This window comes from Stomoxys calcitrans, chromosome 3 (genome assembly GCF_963082655.1).
Source record: "Stomoxys calcitrans chromosome 3, idStoCalc2.1, whole genome shotgun sequence".
NCBI classification, from domain to species: Eukaryota; Metazoa; Arthropoda; class Insecta; order Diptera; family Muscidae; genus Stomoxys; species Stomoxys calcitrans.
This window is the reverse complement of record NC_081554.1, coordinates 195,802,318-195,819,600: the sequence shown is the minus strand read 5'-3', so window position 1 is coordinate 195,819,600 and position 17,283 is coordinate 195,802,318. Positions and strand designations below refer to the sequence as shown.

Here is a 17,283-nt window from a genome sequence, read left to right as displayed (position 1 = left end):
GTATTATCTTCTCCAACAGGATATTAAAGAGATCACACGATAGGCTGTCTCCTTGTCTGAAACCTTGTTTGGTACTAAATGGTTCGGAGAGATTCTTTCCTATTCTTACTGAGTAACACGTAACTGCAAGTGTCATCCTGCAGAGTCTTATTAATTTTGCAGGGATACCAAACTCAGACATGGTTTGACATATTTTTGAACGTAAAGGCATATTTTGACATATTTTCGAAAGTGGCTTTGTAGACAACAAAGAGATGGTAGGTGTTGATTTTTCCTTCTCGGGTCTTTTCCAGGATTTGGCGCAGTTTGAATATCTGGTCTATTGATAGGGCCCAATTATCACATTGACTTTTGATTTTAATCTTTCACACAGTATGCTCGAGAGTATCTTGTATACGAAGGGGAGGAGACTTATTCCTCCGTAGTTGGCACATTCCGTCTTGTCTCCTTCCTTGTGTACGGGATACAGTATGCTGAGGTTCCAATTATCGGGTATGCGTTCTTCAAGCCAGATAAGCTGATGCAAAAGCCTTATCAACGTGTCACCTCCGGTTTTAGATAGTTCAACGGGTAACCCGTCGGCTCCCGCTGCCTAGTTGTTCTTTAGTCGAGTCTCTGCTACTTGGACCTCATTCTGACAAGGAGGGAAAAATTCTATACCATCATCGTTGATTGGTTCTGCTGTATCCTCCTTGCGTACACTAGCAGTTAGTCAAAATGTTCTTTCCATATTCTCAGCATGCTATGTCAGTTACCAGATTTCCTTCGTTGTCCCTTCAGAAGGATGTACCTGCACCACAGCCATCGGTTTGATATTTGGTAGAATTTCCGGACTTTGTTCTGACTCTTGTACATCTCAATTTGCTCACACTCACGTCTTTCCATTACCTTTTTCTTTCTGCGGAATAGACGTTTCTCCTCTCTCCTTTTCTCCCGATACCTCTCCTTCATCAGGCGCGTTGCTACTGATTGCAGAGTTGCTCTACATGCCGCATTCTTGGCTTCAGTAGCATCTTGACAATCTTGGTCGTACAATGGGTTTCTTGGAGGAGTCTTCCGGTAACTAAGTATGGATTTCGCGGCATTTTCCATAGATTGGACAATAGTTTGCCACTGCGTCATTATATGATCGGAACAAGGAGTGCTTTCATCAAGCAGTTGGGTCAGTCGAGTGGAGATTGCCGCTGCCATCTGTTGTGTTTGCAGCTTTTCAATGTCCAACTTCCGTGCAGTGTCACATCGTTCTTTCCATGTTGAAACGGGTGCGAACCTTTGCTATAACAAGCTAATGATCCGAATCTATATTCGCTCCACTGATCGATCGTACATCTAACACGCTGGATGAAAGCCTTCCATCTATCATAACGTGATCAATTTTGTTCCTCATGTTTTGATCGGGTGACAGCCATGTGGCTTTTTGAATATTTTTATGTTGAAATCTGGTGCTACCATGTTTTTGCAGCGGCGAAATCTATCAGCCTCAACCCATTACTGGACGTTATCTCGTGGAGGCTTAAATTTCCGACTATTGGACCAAAAATGTCTTCCCGTCCTATCTTCGCATTAAAATCTCCCAGAACGATTTTAATATCATGGGCTGGGCAGCGGTCATATTCTCTCCCTAGGCGCTAGTAGAAAATATCCTTGGTCTGCTCGTCTTTGTCTTCCGTCGGGGCATGGGCACAAACAAGGCTGAAGTTGAAGAATTTAGCTTATATGCGAATTGTGGCTAGTCACAGCCTGTGTGGTGCTCATAGTTATCTCGTGTCGGCCGCAATTATTGTTAAGACTCTCAACATGCATGCCGACTATGGTTTAGACCGGATTATATCCTAATACAGCCTCCATATAGACAAATCTTCCGATTTCAGGTTAGGATCATTAAAGTCGCATTTATTGCCCGATTTCGCTGAAAGTTGGCGTTAAGACCCTCGACATCTGTGCCGAGTATGGTCCAGATCGGCTTACATTTGCATATAGCTGCCATGTTAACCGATCTCACGATTCAAAGGTTTATCCCCATAAAAGCTGCATTTATAACCCGGTTTTGCTATTTATTTATGTTAAGATTTTCAACATCCGCGCCGAGTACCATACTCGGCGCGGACTATATCCTAGACCGCACATAGACTGAAGTCCATCTCACTTCCTGTGAGGCGGTAATATCTGTCTTGTACTTCCCTAATATATCCGTCAGCGCGTATACTGCACCTTCTCCATAAAGAGTGCGGACATTCCAGGTGCAGATCCGCAAATCATGGTCCTTTTTTCATTTGCGTGGGTCGTCAACGTCTGGAGGGTCCGTATTTACTAATCCTTTGTTTTTCATAGTAGTTTTCCGGAAGCGGGTTACTGGCTCAGCGCCCCAACCGCATGGGTTTTGTGGGATTGCACATGTATCCCTCGTTGTGGAGAGCCGCTTGCTCCAAGATTCGACGATCGCTCCCAGCCGCCCCTAACCTGGGAACAGACGCTGATGTTGGCCTTGGTTATTTGAAGGCGCCAATTCGCCTTGTCATCTCGAGTTTCATTGGCACGCGGCCGCATTTGCAGTTACTCCGCATAAAAACAGATTTTTCCACCATCCGCAACCTGTGGACGCTAAGCTTCCCTAAGCTTTTTGGCAAGGTAATAAGCCATTGGAACAACAAAAATTAGCTTGTAAGAAAATTAAATAAAATTGATGCTAAAAGCTTTAAAACAATTCAAGTGAATTCGTCTTTCATACCAAATCTCATCGGTTCGCAAAATATTTTAATTAAAAAAATTTTATTAATTTTTTTTTTTTTTGTTGAATTCGTCAATGAGGCAGAGGTAAGCATGTCCGCCTATGATGCTTAACGCCTGGGTTCGAATCGTGGCGGGAACATCAGAAACAGTTTTCAGCGGTGGTTACCCCCTCCCAATACTGGCAACATTTGAAAGGAACTTTGTTATGTAAAAACTTCTCCCCAAACAAGTATCGAACTCCGGCACGCCGTTCGGGACTCGGCTATAAACAGGAAGACCCTTATGATTGAGCTAAAAACTTGAATCGGACAGGACTCATTGATATGTGAGAAGTTTGCCCCTGTTCCTTAGGGGAATAACCATGGGCAAATTTGCATTTGCATTTCTTCATTGAAAAAAATTTTAAAAATTTTAAAACTTTGACTACCTTATTAACAAAACTTCAACTAGATTTTAAATAGGTTTCTTTAGCAGTTCTATAAAGGAAATCTGTCAAATAAACCTGTTTTAAATCTCCTCAAGTTTTGTGAATAAGGCCATACTTACGGCCTTATTCACAAAAAGACCAAAAATTAAATATCCTATTTTCGTCAAATGATCATTCCACAAGACTCGAAACTGAAAAACACTCAATAAAATGTTTGAACCAATTTAGGCTTAAAAATGTTCTGAATAATCGCCATTTGGTCTATGCGTAGTTAATTCAAAATGTCAATTTTCAGCTCAGACAATTTGCTAAATAGGCCACATCACTTATCAAAACTACTCGGTTAAAAAGGCTGAAAATCAACTCTAATTTATTCTCCCAAAGGTCCTTTGAATTACCATTTGCATATACTTAACCACAGAAATTGTGATTAGCATAAAAAGAAGAGCAAAAATGTGAGATTGCTTTCACAAGGGTGTCAAGAATATTTAACGTCAGGATGGACGACATTTACCTGTCACTTGACATTAGCAATTTCTGTCGTTTTTTATTTTCCATTATCAACATTTCAAACCCAAAATGATGAAGAAAAGTGTTGGCATTTTGGGCACGTGTACGGTTAACTGCATGTATTGGGTGTGTATGTGTGTGCGTGTTTAGCCGCCTTAACCCTTGTCCATTTTGCAGCATGTCCCTAAAGAGGAAATACAAAAACAAGCAAGAAAAACAACCCAACTTTTATCTTCTCCCCACAAAACATGAGGAAAACACAAACATTTCAATGCCTGACATCGTTTTGTCTTATTCCATATCGTTTTTATGGGATTCATGATGTTACGGCTGCATGTGGCCATTTTACAATTTCCTGTTCCATTTTTCACATCACTTGGCTCTTGAACCTATACCAACACAAACGCATACACACTGTTACACACTTAAACGTATATGCAGCTTATACGAGCAGCAAGCAGCATAGGAAAGCCGGAAACGGATATATAAGCACATTCATAGATACTCATCAGCAATGCTGGCCCAGAAACAAAAGTGAAAAGCAGAATTGCCGTATTACGAAAAAAACTGCAAAATAAGGCTAAATTAATTAGGTATAATAATGAATTTATGTTTGTTTGTTCCATATTGTGTAGGTTGGTCTGGAAGGAAACATTGGCTATATAATTTTTGATATCGGGAAGAGGGCGGACCCTCCCCCTTACCCCAAAAGTACTATCCAAAAATAAAAGTGGGCCGATCGGGACAATATGGGATTCAAATGAAAGGTATTCAGGAGTAGAGTACGAATTGCATATTAAAAATTGGTTTCAAGTAACTGGGGGCCGACCCAACTCCAAAACACCCTAAAATAGGTTTATTGGACGAGCATGACAATATGAGACTCAAATGAAAGGTGTTCGGAAGTAGATTACGAATATAGTCAGGAAGAAGGAATAGTCTCTATAATTTGTTCATATCGGAAGGGGCGGACCCTCCCCCGTTACCCCAAAACACCACCCAAAATCAAAAGTGGACCGATGAGGACAATATGCATATCAAATGAAAAGTATTGAAGAATATGGTATTAAAAATTGGGTCCAAGTACTCAGGAAGTCGCCCTAACCCCAAAACTTCTAAAAGCAGACAAATTGAACGTCCATATCAATATGGGGCTCAAATGAAAGGTATTCAGGAGTCGATTATGAATCTGGCATACAAAAATGTAGGAGGTCACCCCACCCCCCCCCCCCCCCCCCCACAAAACGCCCTAATTGGGCGTATGACCCATCATGACTTTATGAGACTTGGTTTGTTTGTTTGTTCCGTAAAATCAAAAACGGCTCAACCGATTTTCTTAAAATTTTCACAGATTGTGTAGCTTTTGTGGAAGGAAAATAGTTTAAACAATTTTTAAATATCGTACGTGGCGGACCCTCCTCTTACCCCAAAAGACACATAAAACCAAAAGTGGACTGATAGGCACAATACGGGTATCAAATGAAAGGTATTAGAGACTATAAAACGCATTACATTTGGGTCCCAGTACCCAGCGGGTCGCCCCAACCCCAAAAGTCCTCTAAACAGATATATTCGACGTTCCTATTAATTTGAGACTCTAATGAAAAGTATTCGGCAGTAGTTTACAAATATGGCATACAAAGTTATGTCCCAGTAATGGGAGGTCGCACCACCCCCAAATATCCCCAAATGGGCATATCAGCCGACAATGGCTATATAGGCTTCAAATGAAACATATTTGGGAGTAGATTACGAATATGACATTAAAATTTGCGATCAAGTCTAGGTGGCGCTTCTCCTCCTAAAAATACATGGAATAGGTTAAGAGTATAAAACGAATTTGTTATCCAATTTTGGATATCATGTTTGGGGGGTACGCCCTAAACGCCCATTGTTTGGGGTACGCCCTTAACTGAACTACTTTTCCGACTATAGCAATATGGAGCTCAAATCAACGGTATTTGGGAGTAAAGAACGAATTTAATATCTATTTTCAGGACAAAGTGCCGGTGGCCGCCCCAGCCCCAAAACACCCTCCAAACGGTTCATATTTTCCGACCTTGGCAATATGGGGCTCACATTTAAGGGATTTGCGAGTGGAGCACGAATTTGATATCTATATTTGAGTCGAAATGTCTCCCCTAAAAAGCACTTCTCATTGCCCTAGTTTATAAAGATACCATAACTCGGAGATTGGTAATTGTGATTCGTTAGAAATTTTTTCACTCTTACAGTCTCTAAAAACAAAATATGGTTTCTATTGTTGGTGGCGGTTGCCTCGAGGGCCGCCCAAAACCCGCCAAATAGACATATAGACAACAATATAGAGCCACGACAATATAAAGCCATATGTTTGGACAGCCGCCCCACCCCAAAATACCTCCCTTTTATATAAAAGCTGTTTGGGGTGGAAATTGATTGAATTTCGAGAAATTAAAATTCATATTCGGGGAAAAAAACCCTGGGGTCCGCCCCACCCTCAAACACAACTTATTTACCGATCATACCACTATGGGGCTCATATGAAATGTTTTTGAAAGTAGTGCACGAATCATACATTTACCCTAATGGTCAAGTAACCACCTCCGAAATACCCCCTTAACCAGAATTATTTACCAATACGGTAATATAGGGCTCAAAAGAAAGGCATTTGGGAGTAGAGTAAAAATTTGCCCAGGATTTTCTCACACCACAATGAGTGCTTTCCGATTCAAGTTGAGTTTATCAATGATAAGGGACCTTTTTTACAGCCGAGTTCGAAGGGCGTGCCGCAGAGCGACATCTCTCTGGGGAGCATTTTTTGCATGACCACACATGGCATGGTCCCTCCAAATGTCGCCAGCATTAAATTTTGTCCGATGTCCTCGCCAGGAAATGAACGCAGGCGTTCAGCATCATAGGCAGACATAGGCTACAGTGGCACGAATTCGATATCCACATTCAGGACGAAGTGTCCCCACCCTAAAAAGTTATTAAAGAGTTAAACAAGGCACAGCGGATTGGGCCCAATTCACAATGAGTCGCATATGCCGTTTGAGAATTAAAATCAGAGGATCAGTGTACAACATTGCCCGATTTGGCCAATTCATAGTTCCTACGAACGTATAGTAATAAACATTTTTTTCCAAAATTTCTAGCTACCAGGTTTAGCCGGTGGAAATTTAGAGTGCTTCCGACAGATGAACTGAAGGACGGGCATAGCTAAATCTAGTTTCAATATTCCGAAGGTAAATAATATAGACATTAATTGTCTAATACAGATATTTTGAGGAGCTGAGTATCAATTAAAAAAATTAAGAAAAATTTACAAACATATTTCACAGGGGTTTTTTTCCGGGACGCTACCAAACGTGGCCGATGGGGACGTTTGCGGTCCCTATCAGTCACATTTTGTAGCGTCCCTCAAAAAAACCCCTGTGCCATATATTTTGCCGTTCTTTTGACATTTCTCTTCAGTAAGGTTTGCCATATACGAGCCAACAACGAGTCGAAATTATAAAAATTTACTACCAAAATTCGGAGCCAATAGCCTCATCGTTTTCATCGAAAAATTATCTTCAGCGACGAGGCTCATTTCTGGCTGAATGGTTTCGTCAACAAGCAAAATATGCATTATGGTCAGACAACAATCCACATGCACACTTAAAACATTACATCATCATTGCATACTTAAAACATTTCAGTTTGGAGCGGTTTATAGACGGCGGTGTCATTGGACCGTACTTCTCCCGCAATGATCAGGACCGGCGCTTTACTGTGAATGGGAATCGCTAATGTTCAAATATAACGGAATAGTTTCGATCACAATAGGATGATATGGGCTTGAAGGACTTGTGGTTCCCACAGGACAGCGCCACAAGCCACACAACGAATGTCACAATCAGTTTGTGGGAAACCAGGCTTAAAGAACTTGTTATCTCACGAGGTCTATGTCAACAAGCCAAGTATGATTGCGGAACTTCGTACGAATATCGAACGCGAAATTGCAGCTGTATCGGCCAATTTATGCTTGAAAACCGTCGGAAATTGGTTTCAGCGTCTGGGTTTCTGCAAGCGTTCCCATGGTGGGCATGCAAAAGAAAGCGAGTTCCATACATAATAACATCGAACGTACATTCACCGAAATATTATAGAATTTCATTGATATCCACAACCATTTTTGGTTTATTTAAAAAAAAAAACTTTTGTAGCGCTCTTATTAAAAAACCCGTCAATTTTTATTCAATATTTTTTACGAAAAATGATAAACTAAAAACTTGGAAAATGTTTTATTCACCATTTTATGGACAAATGTTCTTGTTGGTTATTTTTTTCTTTTTTTTCGTATTAAAAAATTCTAATGGTAATCCTGCTGTATATCGTATTGAGGAGCCCATCTTTCCATTTTCCCTCGGTGTGTGTGTGTGTGGTATGTCTTTCCCCTTGCTTGTTAAAACAAACTGAGGACATCGTTGTTGTCTGATGTACATTGATGTCAAATGATTGAAACTCGGGTAAAGTGACGAAAAGGGCATATTCGGTCTTACCTTTTAATATGCCTGTGCCAGGCATGTGTTTAAAAACCCTTTGGTCGGCACTTGAAGATAAATTGTTTGCCACAGACAATACAAAAATTGAAAAAGCTCTTCAAAAACTCCAGGAAACGGAAATGCAGTTGAAAATATGGATGTAATGGACCAGCCGTCAGTCGCTTTCTCTTCTCCACTAGCTTCCCTCTCCGTAAAGTACGATGTTGATTTCGTTCATTTGGTAGAAATTTGATTAAAATTCCTTTCTGAGGAGATTTCATCAGGGATACCAAAGAGGCAAAAAGCAAGCAACAAAAACACTGCCAAAGCAAATTGTTTTATGTAATTTTGTGGTTAAGCAACAACAACAGCAACCATACTTCCTGTTGCTTTTTCCTTGTGGCATTATCAATATCTCCCACAGCCACGAAATTTGATTTTGTCATTAAAAAGTTTATGGCCATAAACGCAGAGCCAACAAGAAAGTTGTACGTGTAACTGGTGCGAATAAAAATACAATCCAAACCTCCTTTTTAGCCTTGAAAGGGAACTTGCAAAGGGTGGGCCAACAGTGTTTTGCTTTCATTGAATGATAAATTCTAAGGGAAAAATAAAATAAGAAAATAAATGAATTTATTAAAAATTGGTATCAAAGCACATTATAAATGAAACGCCTTTCAATAATTAGAATATATAGCAGTGGTGGGCAAGTACACACATACAATTGCACTATATTGTGTGCCTGAACAAGAGCATAAGCCCATGGGTGAAAATTTACACTAAAAAGCCATAAAAGAAGAAAATAAAGCGATCTTTGTAATCTTGGGTAGGGGCTAAACATTTTTCTGAAGGAGGTAGGCAATGTAGCTTGCCAAAGGTATTTTTCGGATTTATTATGGGTGATTGAAATCCTCAAATATGTAACCAGAATGGTTCTAAAAGGGGATACTAGACGGAACATGTGTGTGCAGGAACGCACAGGAACACAGATTGTCACACACCTAGTAGACATGTAGGTGGGTGTGGTGTGGTGATCCTCCGGAAATGTCAATACATGTAGGAGGGTCGAATAGGTGCTTGCTCCCCACTCTCTCCTAATGTCCGCCCATTTCCCTATCGCTGCCATAGATTCTTTACTTTCTCACCTACACTTTTTTTCTCACTCTCACAATGAGACTAGCTTCGGTGTGTACTCACCTTTATAGTGGACTTGCTATTCTATCTAACTCTACAAAATTTCCAATCCCAGTTATAGTTTAGGCTAATACGAGTGATTTATGAACTTTTTTACGATTTAACTGTTCTTTAAGCACTGTGCAACATCTGTGTACTTTTCCAGGAAATTGCCTTTGGGTACAAAAAAATTTTGTTTTTTTTTTGCTCAAAGTTGGCAAAAAGTGCATCATCAGATGGTGATGCATTTTAAAAATGCTCATTTTTTTCCCAACATTTTCGGGTCCTTAGGATTTTAATTGCCTAGCCAATTGCCAGAGTATACTTATTTGTTTTTTTCCTGTTTTTCCTGATGCCATAATTGGTAGCAAACAAAGTAGATACACAATTTTAATGGTGGTCTTTATGCTTCTGTGGTACCTTTCCTTATGACTCGGTGAAAGACATAAAAACATTTTTGGGTTGAAAAAAGCTAAAGCAAAAACTATGCACCAAAACTGAATTTTTATTTGTTTTAATAACAACGAAGCACAACTATTTTTATGGTAATGAAAAAAGTTGCAAGATCGAATCTTATAACCATAACAGCATGTAGGTGATCAAGAAGTCAAATGGAAGGGTTGGGATATATGAATGTTAAACTTGGCATAGATTCAATGATCATAACAGAAACCATTGTAAAATTTGTAATCTAAATTGAGCCTCGATAGGTTATCGAAGCTCTAATTAAATCTGGAGATAGGTTCATATGGGGGCTATATCTGGTTATAGACCGATTTGGATCGTACTTGGATGTGGACAACTCAGTTAGGACGGTAGGACGGACGGTAGGACGGACGGTAGGACGGACGGTAGGACGGACGGTAGGACGGACGGTAGGACGGACGGTAGGACGGACGGTAGGACGGACGGTAGGACGGACGGTAGGACGGACGGTAGGACGGACGGTAGGACGGACGGTAGGACGGACGGTAGGACGGACGGTAGGACGGACGGTAGGACGGACGGTAGGACGGACGGTAGGACGGACGGTAGGACGGACGGTAGGACGGACGGTAGGACGGACGGTAGGACGGACGGTAGGACGGACGGTAGGACGGACGGTAGGACGGACGGTAGGACGGACGGTAGGACGGACGGTAGGACGGACGGTAGGACGGACGGTAGGACGGACGGTAGGACGGACGGTAGGACGGTAGGACGGTAGGACGGACGGTAGGACGGACGGTAGGACGGACGGTAGGACGGTAGGACGGTAGGACGGACGGTAGGACGGACGGTAGGACGGACGGTAGGACGGTAGGACGGACGGTAGGACGGACGGTAGGACGGACGGTAGGACGGTAGGACGGTAGGACGGACGGTAGGACGGACGGTAGGACGGACGGTAGGACGGACGGTAGGACGGTAGGACGGTAGGACGGACGGTAGGACGGACGGTAGGACGGACGGTAGGACGGACGGTAGGACGGACGGTAGGACGGACGGTAGGACGGACGGTAGGACGGACGGTAGGACGGACGGTAGGACGGACGGTAGGACGGACGGTAGGACGGACGGTAGGACGGACGGTAGGACGGACGGTAGGACGGACGGTAGGACGGACGGTAGGACGGACGGTAGGACGGACGGTAGGACGGACGGTAGGACGGACGGTAGGACGGACGGTAGGACGGACGGTAGGACGGACGGTAGGACGGACGGTAGGACGGACGGTAGGACGGACGGTAGGACGGACGGTAGGACGGACGGTAGGACGGACGGTAGGACGGACGGTAGGACGGACGGTAGGACGGACGGTAGGACGGACGGTAGGACGGACGGTAGGACGGACGGTAGGACGGACGGTAGGACGGACGGTAGGACGGACGGTAGGACGGACGGTAGGACGGACGGTAGGACGGACGGTAGGACGGACGGTAGGACGGACGGTAGGACGGACGGTAGGACGGACGGTAGGACGGACGGTAGGACGGACGGTAGGACGGACGGTAGGACGGACGGTAGGACGGACGGTAGGACGGACGGTAGGACGGACGGTAGGACGGACGGTAGGACGGACGGTAGGACGGACGGTAGGACGGACGGTAGGACGGACGGTAGGACGGACGGTAGGACGGACGGTAGGACGGACGGTAGGACGGACGGTAGGACGGACGGTAGGACGGACGGTAGGACGGACGGTAGGACGGACGGTAGGACGGACGGTAGGACGGACGGTAGGACGGACGGTAGGACGGACGGTAGGACGGACGGTAGGACGGACGGTAGGACGGACGGTAGGACGGACGGTAGGACGGACGGTAGGACGGACGGTAGGACGGACGGTAGGACGGACGGTAGGACGGACGGTAGGACGGACGGTAGGACGGACGGTAGGACGGACGGTAGGACGGACGGTAGGACGGACGGTAGGACGGACGGTAGGACGGACGGTAGGACGGACGGTAGGACGGACGGTAGGACGGACGGTAGGACGGACGGTAGGACGGACGGTAGGACGGACGGTAGGACGGACGGTAGGACGGACGGTAGGACGGACGGTAGGACGGACGGTAGGACGGACGGTAGGACGGTAGGACGGTAGGACGGACGGTAGGACGGTAGGACGGTAGGACGGACGGTAGGACGGTAGGACGGTAGGACGGACGGTAGGACGGACGGTAGGACGGACGGTAGGACGGACGGTAGGACGGACGGTAGGACGGACGGTAGGACGGACGGTAGGACGGACGGTAGGACGGACGGTAGGACGGACGGTAGGACGGACGGTAGGACGGACGGTAGGACGGACGGTAGGACGGACGGTAGGACGGACGGTAGGACGGACGGTAGGACGGACGGTAGGACGGACGGTAGGACGGACGGTAGGACGGACGGTAGGACGGACGGTAGGACGGACGGTAGGACGGACGGTAGGACGGACGGTAGGACGGACGGTAGGACGGACGGTAGGACGGACGGTAGGACGGACGGTAGGACGGACGGTAGGACGGACGGTAGGACGGACGGTAGGACGGACGGTAGGACGGACGGTAGGACGGACGGTAGGACGGACGGTAGGACGGACGGTAGGACGGACGGTAGGACGGACGGTAACAATCTGTGAATATTTCAAGATAATCGTTTCAGCCTTTTTTGCGTCTATACGGAACAAACAAACACAAATTAATTTTTATATATAAGATTGTTTTGTCTTATATTTTTATCACTTATTTATTTTATTGTTTTGTAATTTTAATTTTTTTTTTTGTATTTATTCTATTTGAACCACATACGACATGGATGCCGAAAAGCCAACATAAGTCACTATGTCAAATTTCAGCGAAATCGGATTATAAATGTGCCTTTAATGGGGCCAAGACTTTAAATTGAGAGATCGGTCTATATGGCGCCTATATCCAAATCTGACCCGATCTGGGCCAAATTGAAGAAGAATGTTGAAGAGCCTAACCTAACTCACTGTACCAAATTTCACCGACATCGGAAAATAAATGCGCCTTTTATGGGCCCAAAACCTTAAATCGAGAGATCGGTCAATATGACAGCTATATCCAAACCTGAACCGATCTGGGCCAAACGGAAGAAGGATGACGAAGGGCCTAACACAATTCACTGCTTTTCACCATAATTTTCTTCATTATTGAAATTTTTGATTTTTAGACTAATTCCATTTTTTAATCGTAAATACATGATTTAAAATTTTGAAAAAAATTTATTTACCCTTAAAAACATATTTTTTAATCTAAAGGTTTTTTTTTGAATTTCACAATAATAATTTTTTTAATTCCAGAATTTCCAAAATAATTTTGGATTTATTGTAACTATAGTATCTCTGGATCGACTTTTAACGCTTATGGTTGTATGTCAATTGTATGGAGAAACGCTTTTTTCTATCTACAGAAGCTTCAATTTTAGACATATAGTTACCAGCTAAGACAGCAAGAATTGGATTTGTAGAATTTATGACCAAATTCTTTATATGTAAGTCGTGCTAAATAAAAGAAAATATAAAAAAAATACAATTAATAAAGTCCCATGAAAGTTTGAAATATTATTTGTGAATAGAATTTAAGTGAATGAAATTTTTCTTTAAAAATACAATTTTTCATACGAATATAACATAACGGAAAAACTTTGCCGAAAATAGGCATAACACCGATTCGTACACATTAGGCACTGCCGTTAGGTAAGGTTTAGTTAGTGTAGCAGTACACTTTAATGAAATTCTAAACAGACTCACTTAGACTATTTTGACCCATTGTGAACCACAGTAGCGACAATCCAGGCTTCTGGTGGCAATCAAACCCACTTTCCTGCCCTTGTTATCAGAGCATACTACCAACTCGGCCAACGGGCGACTAGCGTTAATAATAAAATTCAAAATGCATAAGTTCAGCCAAATTGTAAAATAAATGTTCCCTTCATGTTTGCCAAGAACTGAAACATGCTCCGATTTGGTCCATTTACTTTCACAGTCGATATGCAAAATAGCATGAGAGATAGAGAAACTAAAGTCAAGTTTACCCAACATAGTTTTTTTAGTCTTTCGAAGAAATTTCGCAAAATGTTTGTTATGTCTAAATTTCATTACATTTGAGGAACATCTACTTACATTATAGGGGCACGTATGATTTATATTGGTAAACGGCAAAATATTTCGAAACAAGCGCCCAAGTGCCCGAAATGTTTTTTGATTTCTCATAAAAGCGCAGGCATCCCAGCTGTGGTTGAGGACTATAAAAGGTGGCGAACTAACACGTTCTACCATAACTCTGACATCAGCATTAGTCACAGGCAACTTAAGCAATCGTATTATTATGGATGCCGCCTTAATATCTTTGGCATATGGAACCAGTTGGCACAAATCGATTTTCAGAAACTCTGGATCAAATGTTAGGCATTCAATTTTCTTAATAGAAAATTGTCCACTATAGAGCTGAATGTGAATGTTTTCAAATAAAAAATAGTTTTTTTTTAAGAATAAATGCTAAATTACCTCTTGTGCGAACAATATAATGAAGAAATATTTCAACTTCTTGTCATACATTTTTGGTTGCTACTTGTTTTGAAAGTACGGCAATAACTGACATTTTAACCAACTTCACTTGGATGGGCCAATTCCAAATTCATTTGTAATTAAGCATGCTTTTACCATGCCTGAATTCCATAAACGAATTTCATAACAATAGCAACCAGATGGGTTTTTAATTGTCTCTTGACTAGATTTTAGAAGCTTATTTAAAAAGATTTGAGCCGCTCACTTTTGTTCACAAACAAATAAGTGTTTTACTTACTTATCAATTATCCATTTGACCTTGGCGAAACTTAAGGGAAAAAAGAAAACTGTGATATAATATCATTCATGACACCCAAATCTGAACCGATATGACTCATTCTCTATGCCCATGAGCTCCACCAATAGGAAGTATGTAAATGCAAATTTACCCATAAACATTCAATTAAGGAACTGGGGCAAACAACTCACATATCAATGAGCGCTGTGCGATTCAAGTTTATGGCTCGAATTGCCGCAATGCGATACCTCTGGAGAAATTTTTACTTGGCACAGTTACTCAAAAATTATTAACGTGGCATTAACCTGGTATTAAACTGGTATTAAGGTGGTATTAACGTGGTATTAACTTGGTATTAACGTGGTATTAACCTGGTATTAACGTGATATTAACGTGGTGTTAACGTGATATTGACGTGGTATCAACGTGATATTAACGTGGTATTATTATGGCATTAACCTGATATTAACCTGTTATTGACCTGGTATTAACCTGGTAATAACCTGTTATTAACGAGGTATTAACGTATTAATGAAGTATTAACGTGGCATTAACCTAGTATTAAACTGGTATTAACGTGGTATTAACTTGGTATTAACGTGGTATTAACTGGGTATTAACGTGGTATTAACCTGATATTAACCTGGTATTAACCTGTTATTGACCTGGTATTAACCTGGTTATAACCTGTTATTAACGAGGTAAATAACAGGTTCATACCTCGTTAATAACGGGTTAATACGATGTTAATACCACGTTGATACCATGTTAATACCACGTTGATACCATGTTAATACCAGGTTAATACCACGTTAATGCCTCGTTAAGAACAGGTTAATACAATGTGAATACTTCGTTTGTATCAGATTAATAAAGGGTGATTTTTTTGAGGTTAGGATTTTCATGCATTAGTATTTGACAGATCACGTGGGATTTCAGACATGGTGTCAAAGAGAAAGATGCTCAGTATGCTTTGACATTTCATCATGAATAGACTTACTAACGAGCAACGCTTGCAAATCATTGAATTTTATTACCAAAATCAGTGTTCGGTTCGAAATGTGTTCAAATTTTGACAAATTTTGTTCAGCGATGAGGCTCATTTCTGGTTGAATGGCTACGTAAATAAGCAAAATTGCCGCATTTGGAGTGAAGAGCAACCAGAAGCCGTTCAAGAACTGCCCATGCATCCCGAAAAATGCACTGTTTGGTGTGGTTTGTACGCTGATGGAATCATTGGACCGTATTTTTTCAAAGATGCTGTTGGACGCAACGTTACGGTGAATGAACACATTTCGAACCGAACACTGATTTTGGTAATAAAATTCAATGATTTGCAAGCGTTGCTCGTTAGTAAGTCTATTCATGATGAAATGTCAAAGCATACTGAGCATCTTTCTCTTTGACACCATGTCTGAAATCCCACGTGATCTGTCAAATACTAATGCATGAAAATCCTAACCTCAAAAAAATCACCCTTTATTAACCTGATACAAACGAAGTATTCACATTGTATTAACCTGTTCTTAACGAGGCATTAAGGTGGTATTAACCTGGTATTAACATGGTATCAACGTGGTATTAACATGGTATCAACGTGGTATTAACATCGTATTAACCCGTTATTAACGAGGTATGAACCTGTTATTAACGAGGTATTAACTTGTTATTAACGAGGTATTAACCCCATTATTAACAAGTAAGAGCGTGCTTAGTTCGGCCGGGACGAATCTTATATGCCCTCCACCATGGATCGCATTTGTCGAGTTCTTTGCGCAGTATCTCTTTTTAGACAAACAAAGAATAATGAATAAGAACTTTATGCTATGGGAGCTATATCAAGCTATAGTTTGATTCAAACCATAAATTAATTGAATGCTCAACATTGTTGAAGCCATTGTGTAATATTTCAGTTCATTCGGATAAGAATGAACGAGGCAAGTCGTTCGCACAGGTACGTAAAGTACGGTAGGAGATACCCGTTTGTATATCGGGTATGATTACGAAGGTACTGTTGAGTTCATCTAGATCGCCATGGTATCGAGAGTTTGAATTGGTTTTACCTACTCCGATGTCATGTATCACCTTCCACTTACTCTTCGAGCCCACTGCGCAATCAAATCTTGAAGAATAATACTCCATTTTAGCCGCATTAATAAAACTTTTAACTTTCTTTCTGACATCACGGAATTTTTCTTTCAGCTCTGGAGACTTGAGGGACTGTAAGCCAAGTCCCTGTCTCCAATAAGCGCCTTGATTCTTGAATTGAACCATGGCTTTGTGTTGGCCGAGGCCGTTTTAATCCTTATTGAAACTTTTGCATCAAAGAGACGTAAGATTGTATCTGCCATAAAAGCCGACTGCTGATGGAAAGTTGAAAGCGTAAATATGTCATCCCAGTTCACCTGGTAGACCATACCAACTAAATGTTCATAATTCAAATTACCGTAGTCACGATAACATATGTCCTCCTCTTCCTCCCGCAAAGCAAAATCGTTGGCGAGATAAATCATATCATGCTTAGAGAAAAATGAAACAGAAATCTTATCATACAATGATATCTTCAAAGAATTATTGACAAAGAACAAATCTAAGAGTGTATTGACGGTTGACGTGAAATATGTGGGGTTTGTGTTAT

At 42.1% G+C, this 17,283-nt stretch overlaps 1 protein-coding gene across 1 annotated transcript; it reads right to left on the bottom strand.

Annotated features, from left to right (window-relative positions):
• Positions 1–8,708: 8,708 nt before the first annotated feature.
• On the bottom strand, positions 8,709–14,398 carry LOC131996250 (uncharacterized). The gene is made up of 3 exons (XM_059365763.1): positions 14,348–14,398; positions 13,964–14,287; positions 8,709–8,774 (listed from the first exon to the last, which is right to left on the bottom strand). Exons 1-3 carry the CDS (start codon positions 14,396–14,398, stop codon positions 8,709–8,711), a joined length of 441 nt encoding a protein of 146 aa, XP_059221746.1.
• Positions 14,399–17,283: the final 2,885 nt, after the last annotated feature.